Here is an 8,190-nt window from a genome sequence, read left to right on the forward strand (position 1 = left end):
GGGAAAAAAAATGTCCCAGATTCCCATGCCATTTAATAGGGAGCAAAACCAAACTGAGCTTTTAGACTGGCTGAGCAGGGGGCAAAGTGACAGCGTGAGTGTGTTGTGTGTGTGTGTTGTCTGTGAGAGAGAGATAGAGAGAGAGAGAGAGAGAGAGAGAGAGAGAGAGAGAGAGAGAGAGAGAGAGGGAGACAGAGAGAGCGGGAGAGAGGGGGAGAGAACGAGTATCTCAGCATGTGTGTATTTGTACAGGCAACATATGTGGCACAGGCAATGGAGGAGTACATGTGTGGAGAAGGCTTGTGTTTCCAGTGTGGACTTTCAGCCTGATGACAGACTGGACTCGGGAATCTTGATTTTCCGTGGATTTCCCCCCTTTTTTTCCTCCTAAATAAGGGAATATACTTTATGTGGAGTTTGATCAGGATATAAACGTTGCTTTACTTTGACAGTGAGAGTTTTAGTACTCACAGACACACACACACACTCACACACACACATACACACACACAAAGAGTCCTCTGGTCCATGCAGTGCAGCGTGGGCGAGGGGCCTACCTGGATTATTCTGAGCGTACATGTTTGTGGGACAGACACACAGAAGACGAGAGAGACTCAAAGAGAGGAAAAAGCGAGGGATTGAGGGCCTGAAGAAGAGAAGAAGAAGAAGAAGAAAGTGGCAAGATGTACCTGTACAAGGCGACCTGCTCCGAGATCCCCAACCCGAAGCAGAAGGGGCCCGCCAGGTCGGCTGACAGGGGCCCTGGCGGGGTCCAGGCCCAGGGTCCTGGCCAGGGGAGGCTCACCAGGCAGATGTCTGCGGGCAGCGGGCCTCGCCCCTACGCCCCTCTGATGCTGTGGACGGGCATCAAACCCAACAGTGTGCTGGAGCTCAAACAGCTGGAGGAGTTCCTCAACTTCCACTCGCTGTCGCTGCAGGAGACGGTCAAGAGCCAGACAGGCATGGTCTACAGGTAACAGCACCTGTGTGCGTGTGTGTGTGTGTGTGTGTGTGTGTGTGTGTTTTAGGATGCTTTGCTCCTAAAACTTTCAGGGTCACATCCGCAGGGCTGGTTGGTAGCCACGGCAACGGTAATGCCACTGGAGGGGCAGATGGTTTTTTTTGACTTGAAGTTCAAGGATTTTCCCCAAACTGTTGTGTGTGTGTTAAATGTGTTTGAATGATGCCTCAGTGATGAGCTTATTTTGGTGTTTTGTCTCTTTGGAGCCAGTGTTAGCATGACTACGTACCTACCTACAGTTAATGGGTAAACATTTTTAAGTGTTTGTTGTGAAAAGATTCCAAGGTGCATGTTTGTGTGTTTTTGATGGGAAAAATGTTCAGCTTGGCAACTACAGGATGTGATGTTTTCCTGTTTCCTCTTACTTTTAGAACATTAGAAAAAGAAGTACAAGGGTAAAAATAAGAGAGAGGGGAACTGCTGTGTGAAAAAACAAGTTATGAGTTGGATTTGTACATGATGTCAACAGTATAAATCAAGTGCACTAAGCTAGCAGACATCCCGCTCTATTTTGAAGAATTTTAAGGTTGTCCCTGCTGCTGTTATGTAATGCCCAGTGCAACATGGGAACGATTGATCTTGATGTGAAAGCTACTGGATGATTGATCAGTCATTGATTGGCACCTAAGGTGCACAATATTTCCAGTTGTGTGTTGCATAAGTACTTATTTATAGACAAACTGGTCTGACAAATAAGCAGGATGAGATGCTATATTCTGCATTCATACTTTAGCGTGTCAGATTTCTTGTTGTGTTATATCATGTGCTGCAACCATTTGACAGTACAGCAAAAAATGAAAAGACTAAAAATATCACCCAAAGACTTGGTGATCTTGCAGTCAGCAAATACTGTAATGGTCCAGAATGGTAAAAGCACACTACCTTGGGTGTAACTTTTCAAGTGGAAAAAACAAGTGCCATAAACTTGTTTTTAATGATAATTTAATTAATTTAATATGCCTATATAGCAAAGAGTTCTTTTTTGTTGACACCAATGTGCTTAACTTGTGTTTGAAATCAGTAACAATGATTTTCTTAACATGTGAATGAACCTTTAATGTGGATATGAGTTCCTTTTTGAAGCTACCCGAGGAAGAGGAAAAAGCTTGAAATAAGTTACTGATGCATAAACATTTGGCCTGATTCTGTGTCCATGTTTGCTTCACAGCACTGTGAAGACTGTGAGCAATCAAAGCATGTTAAACTTGTTCATTCCATGGACTACAGTGCTCTGTGAAACAGGGTCGGTCGTGGCAGTAGCGCTGCCTTGAGAGACGTTTGTTTCCTACTGGGACCGGCCTCAGTCAGAACTTGTGCGCTCGCAGCGCTGCACAGCCACTTTGGATAAAGTCATCCCACAAATGGTTCATGCTGGAGATTAAATGTTCTGTTTTTGTGTTGTGACCACGAGGTCACTTCATGGCGCAGCGTTCACGCACTGGTTGAGAATCACTGCTGTCGTGTGCGCTTTGTTTTTCCTCCACTCTGTCATTTGTGACTAAGCACCATGTTGGTGAGCGGTTTGAGTGAGTGTGATTGGTACATTGTGGATCACTGCTCAGCCCCCTGGCTAGAAAACACTGTCTAGCTGCTCTGCAAACCACTTTCACTGTGTTGATCTCTGCAGGGAAGAACAATGATGTTGAAAAGGAACTTCCTTCTGTGACAACTGTCTGTTAAAATCAAATAAAATGTTCCCGTTATTTAGTTTAGATAATGTAATTTGTTCTTTATTTATTCAAGGAAGGCAGCCTGAACATCACTGCTCTTTTATAGCAATCCTCCAGCTTCACGTCCACAGTAACACACATTCACCACCGCCCAATATAACCATTGTCTCCTACTGTTGCAGCACTTATATTAGGCTACAGCCATTATATTAACTGCTCATAATTGAATGAAAAGACACAATAAGCCACATCATAATTTGTTTTTTATAGTAATGAGTTCTGAGGAAAGAACATCATATATCCCAGGTTGATAAACTGATTTGACATAATGAACTAAAAACACTACAATGCAAAACCAAAATCCTATTAACTGGGTGAAATTGGATTTTCCTTTTCACTATACACAACTGAAAGCATACAATGGCCAAATTAGGCTGCACACTGTGGTTTAGAAATAAAGGTGCAGGCATGTTTTATATTTGGAGTGGCTAACGGCTTAGCAGTTCCCTGAACTGTATTTCGGTCATCTGAAGAACGTCCAGTCCCAAGGCTCTCAGATCACTGATTCTGTAGCTAAGACTTGACTATATCACAATCAGTTTAATAATATCGCCGTCTAAATTTGGCTTGTTGTTCAGCCTGTACAGTAGCAACAGGATTATGGGAACATGGGACATGGTTTCCCCATCACTCTTTTTGTGTCCACCAATGAAAAGAAAGAGAGAGAGAGAGAGAGAGAGAGAGAGAGAGAGAGAGAGAGAGAGAGATGGCAGTCCATATCCCTGGTGGGTTAACCTGGCTAAGGGAGCTCATATGGCCAAGTGCTGTTAGCATTGCACCCGGGGACCTTGGCATATGTATGTACGCAGGCCAGTATGTGTGTGTATATGTATGTGTTTGTGGTGTGTTTCTGTTCATTACCACGGTAACCTAATAAAACAGCTGCCCATGTCCCTTTCCACGTCAGTGTGTATCAGGGGTCAAGACCCCTGCCGGGCACTACCCCCACCCCCCAGCACTGCACACACACACACTCAGACATAAAAAAAAAAAAACAAAAAAACATATTTTGGACACTTTCCAAATTACAGAGAACACAGCAGGAGAGTAATAAGGTAGACAACTGGATTTAAACTCACAAACTACACATAGATATACTGTAAGTCTCAGCCTGATGCAATACAGTCTCTTATTGGTGTGTGTGTGTGTGTGTGTGTGTGTGTGTGTGTCTGTGTCTGTGTCTGTGTCTGTGTGTGCGTAGGCAGGCAGGAGTGTGTCTTCAATGAGTGTCTGTGTGTGATAGTTTGTGTTAAGAAATCTCTGCTTCCTTCTATGTGTGCATGCCTTCTGTACTGTGAAGTGATTGCATGCACATCGTCACCTTGTTGCCCACGGTGACACTTTCCTCTCCTGATTATAGCACATATATTGATAGATAGATAGATGGATAGATTTACTTTATTGATCCCAAACTGGGAAATTCCCACGTTACAGCAGCATCAATAAAAAAAAAAAAACCCATAAAATAAAATTAAGAAGTATATACAATAGAGACTAAATATACTAAATATATACAATAAAGACAATAAGGACTAAGTATAAACAATAAACTAACCTAAGAATATGAGATGTTGAAATGTGAGATATACCGATGGTCATAATAAATATGAAATATGATATATACAGATAGTAGATAGTATGGCACAGAGTAAGCTATATTCGCCAGGCATACATTCACTGGCTGTGATGGCGGCAAATAAAAAGCTGAATAAGTTGGACTAGCTGAGTGCTAGCCCAGTGGCTCTGTGGTGAAGTACAGTCTGAACAAACTAGAGACCCGGAGGTCAGCCGCAATGTTCTGCAAAGTGATAATTAAAAAGTAGCTGTAGCCTTTAGCTTTCTGAGCGCTCTTCCAGTGTTCCATGTTCAGCCAGGTTTCATGAAGTTCAAGTTTATTTATCTATAAATATCTGCTTCACTTTATTTATATGTTGCGTGGAAGTATCATATTAAATTATATTGCAGCTCCACAAGCAGACAGGCACAGATGCTGCAGATGATGAAAATGATGATAATGAACCCTTGGGAAACTTTTGTTGTTGTACATCCTTCAAAACTTAATTTTAGGGCTGTGACCAAGCTGAAAATTTTGTGAATGCTCCCGGCATCTTGGCACAAAAGTATAAATTGATCTTAGGAACCTGAGCTGTCGCTTTAAGGCCGTGACTGTGCTTCTGTTTAATGCTTTTTTGGTGCCAACTGAAATGACAGATCTGTGTGATAAATATGTGTTGAGCCTTTTATTCCTGCAAGTCACCTAACACCAACCACTCCAGGAGAGGGAGGCAGCTTCCTGTTTTAATTTCTTTAATTGAACAACTATGAAGCCCAAAAAGAACGAGTGTACTCCATCAATCTTTTTACTGGAAAAAAAAAAAAAAAAAAAACATGAATCTAGAACATCCCCTTTTAACCTAAATGTCAGAGTAGTTACAGAGGAAAATGCACTCATTCAGCTTTGATCACATACCCAGAATTAAGGCAGATATCAATTCAATCAGACTAGTGGGGATATTCGGTGCACCGCTGTAATCGCTTATGGAATAGGCTAGATGAAGTGGAAGCTATGATATTATTGGACAGGGAGCTGGGAATGCTGGGTAAGGGAGTGGGAGTGAGGGGGTGTTTAAACCTCCAGGGGACAGAGCATATGCCACATGCTCATTGGTGCACAAGTGTGTGTGTGCGTGTGTGTGTGTGTGTGTGTGTGTGTGTTTGTGATTCAATGTAGGCAACTGTCTGCAACTCATATGCACTGTTGCTGGTGTATGCGTATTATATTATCTACGTGTTTTTCGGTGTGTGTTGTGAACAGTTCAGATGTTTGTCAATCTCTCTGATTTAGTGGTGACGCAGAGGAGTGTCACCTCTTACATTACCTCTTAAAACTTTCTGCTTTTTTGTGGGGGCGCTGAACAGAAGATGGCCCCGGTTCATCTTCATACAGATCAATAGACCGAACAGCAGTTTCTTTCAGTTTTTTCCTCATTGTGCTGTAGTTCTCATGTTTGAAATGGAAACTACAAACCCAGACTTCCCATAATGGTGTTCTCTCTCTCATAATTAGGATTTTTCAAAGGTCTCAGCCATCGCCTACAACACTTTAGATCCTTTACTGGTAACGGACAAAACTCACTCCAGCCCGTCGTTTCCACTGAGTCCTTGCATCTGGGAACAGTGCAGGTCAACAGCATTGTGACTAAAAGGTTCTTGTGGACAAGACGCTGCCTCAAAGAACTTTTTCCTACTCAGCAAATCGTCAGATTAAAACTGGCTTCACTGCCTACATTCATGCAATCAACTTTAGCTCTGGTCAGGCCTGCCCAGTAGGATCAGCCTGGGAGTGGCATTGGAGGGCAACAAGTCCAGTGCATTCGAGTTGTTCTGCCTTTTGAGCAAAAGGCCCCTTTTTCTCTGTTTTCTCCAGTCATGTAGCACCAATTTAAAAAAATATTTGTGCCTTTCTACTGCATAAGTTTTCGTAAGTTTTATGAAAAGACCATCTTTAATACTCTTTCAAGGCTTCACTATGACCTTTTTGTCTGTGCAACAAATCAGGGCGTTATGAGTGGTTGTTAAACTGAGCACGATGGACCTCACTGATAATCGCTGATCCTGTGGTACAACTGTTTGAAAAATATGATAGCAGGGATATGAATGATACCTTCACAAACCACGTCTGTGACAGAAATGTGAAGTTTTGAAATCCAAGTTGCTTTTCATAAATCACAGCTGCATCTTGTATTTGGTTATTGCAGAGAGGCTTTTATAAACGAGGTAAACAATGATTTTTTTCTCCAGACTTTTCCTTTCAGAATCATCAGGCACTGATCACAAACAGCAGGTGGATTCATACCAGTGTTGTTAGACCTGCCTGCTCAATATTTATTTCAGCTGATTTGTCTTAGATGTTATAATATTGAACAAATCATTACTATTGATTTGTCCATCCCTGGACTCGCTGGAATAAATTACACTGTGCTTTTTGTTTTTGTCACTAGCGAGTCTAGTCTAGTTTTCATATATTTTATAAAGTAATTTTCTCTGAACCAAAGGACAACCTAATGACCAGTATAGGAGAGAGGAGGAGAGAGGGTTGCAGTGAGAGAAATATAGCCGCAAGCATTAGCAGCATCTAAGCCCATGGGCCAGACACACACAGATGGCTGAGATATCTCAATGTGTAAAACTGCCAATTTGTCCTCGCAGTAACATTATACAAGAAAAACACGTGATCTTACACTCTTTTTTGCGGTCATGCATGTGAAGTTTGATTGCTCTTGCATAAATGTATAGGTTTGTGCTTTCGTGCATTTGTGTGTCTTGACCAAACACAAATTCAGTGATTAAGTATGTGAGGTAGCTGAGTTCTTGAGTATTTAGGAATTCTGCTTCAGCTCCTCTTTGCGTGTTTTTTTGCCATTAACTTTGTTTATGCATGACAGTCAAACAGTTGGTATAGTAAAATGCTTTGGAACAGCCCTAATCTACAATATCAATATGGACATTACAGATTATGCCTACAGAAAATTGATTGGAGATTAAGTTTTGGCAAGGAGATTTCAACCTTTCTGGAGAAATGGTGAAAAAGAGGTTTTGTATATTATTCAAACAGGTAGAAAAACAACCAGAGCAGAAATAAAAACCAACATGTGCATTAGATTTGTCTTGAGCCAAGGAATCTGAGAAAAAAAAATCTATGCTGCAATTTCTTAGGGGTTATCAAACTGCTTCATACAGCACCTCCATCTGTTTGATCAATGCAGTTTTTTTTTTGACTGGAATACCGGGGTTGGATTTGAAACCTATCCTCCCAAACTGGCAGCTGTGGGAGTTGTGGTCTGTGAGCTCTGCATTGTTTTAAGGCATAAGAAGCATGGAAAAATGCTAAAAACAGAACAGAAGCAATGGGGGTCCATCACCACCTGCCGTGCTCGGACCTTTAATAAGGCAGAGCAACACTGAATCTGTAATGACTTCAGGCCGTTCCACTCTGAGGACTTGTATAGACTTCGCTGAGAATGTTTATAGTGTCTGATATGTGCCTATGTAAGGAGAGGCTGTCCCGGGACACAGCTTGATTTATACTGTTTGTACAGACAGAAACAGCAGGGCTAAGTGAAGGGGCAACTGAAGGTGGTGAGATAAAAGGAGAACAAAAAGCAGACGCGGAGAGAGGGAGAGCAGAAACACAATGCAGTTTAGGATTTCACACTGCATTATAACTCTACCTCTGAGCTCTATGCACGTATTGTTGACGCTGTGATGGTTACATGCAATTCATTCACTAAAAGGAGATAAATATGACACTTAGTTTTTAAAAACCTAAGTGATGGGGTATGCATCACTGTGTGTGTATTGTATATGTCCCTATGTCTGTATTTATATTGCATGTGTGTCTCTGTGTGCATTAGTGTATGTGTGTGTGTGTGTGTGTGT

At 41.9% G+C, this 8,190-nt stretch overlaps 1 protein-coding gene across 1 annotated transcript in view; it reads left to right on the forward strand.

Moving 5' to 3' along the window:
- The first annotated feature begins 219 nt into the window (after nt 1–219).
- Nucleotides 220–8,190, forward strand: part of kcnab1a (potassium voltage-gated channel subfamily A regulatory beta subunit 1a) — a 145,583-nt gene continuing 137,612 nt past the window's right edge. Inside the window, exon 1 of the mRNA XM_030066905.1 lies at nt 220–973. Within this exon, the coding sequence (XP_029922765.1) occupies nt 684–973 (290 nt within the window). The 5' untranslated portion in view covers nt 220–683. The remainder of the gene's footprint in view (nt 974–8,190) is intronic.

Source organism: Myripristis murdjan, chromosome 13 (assembly GCF_902150065.1).
Source record: "Myripristis murdjan chromosome 13, fMyrMur1.1, whole genome shotgun sequence".
Lineage (NCBI taxonomy): Eukaryota > Metazoa > Chordata > Actinopteri > Holocentriformes > Holocentridae > Myripristis > Myripristis murdjan.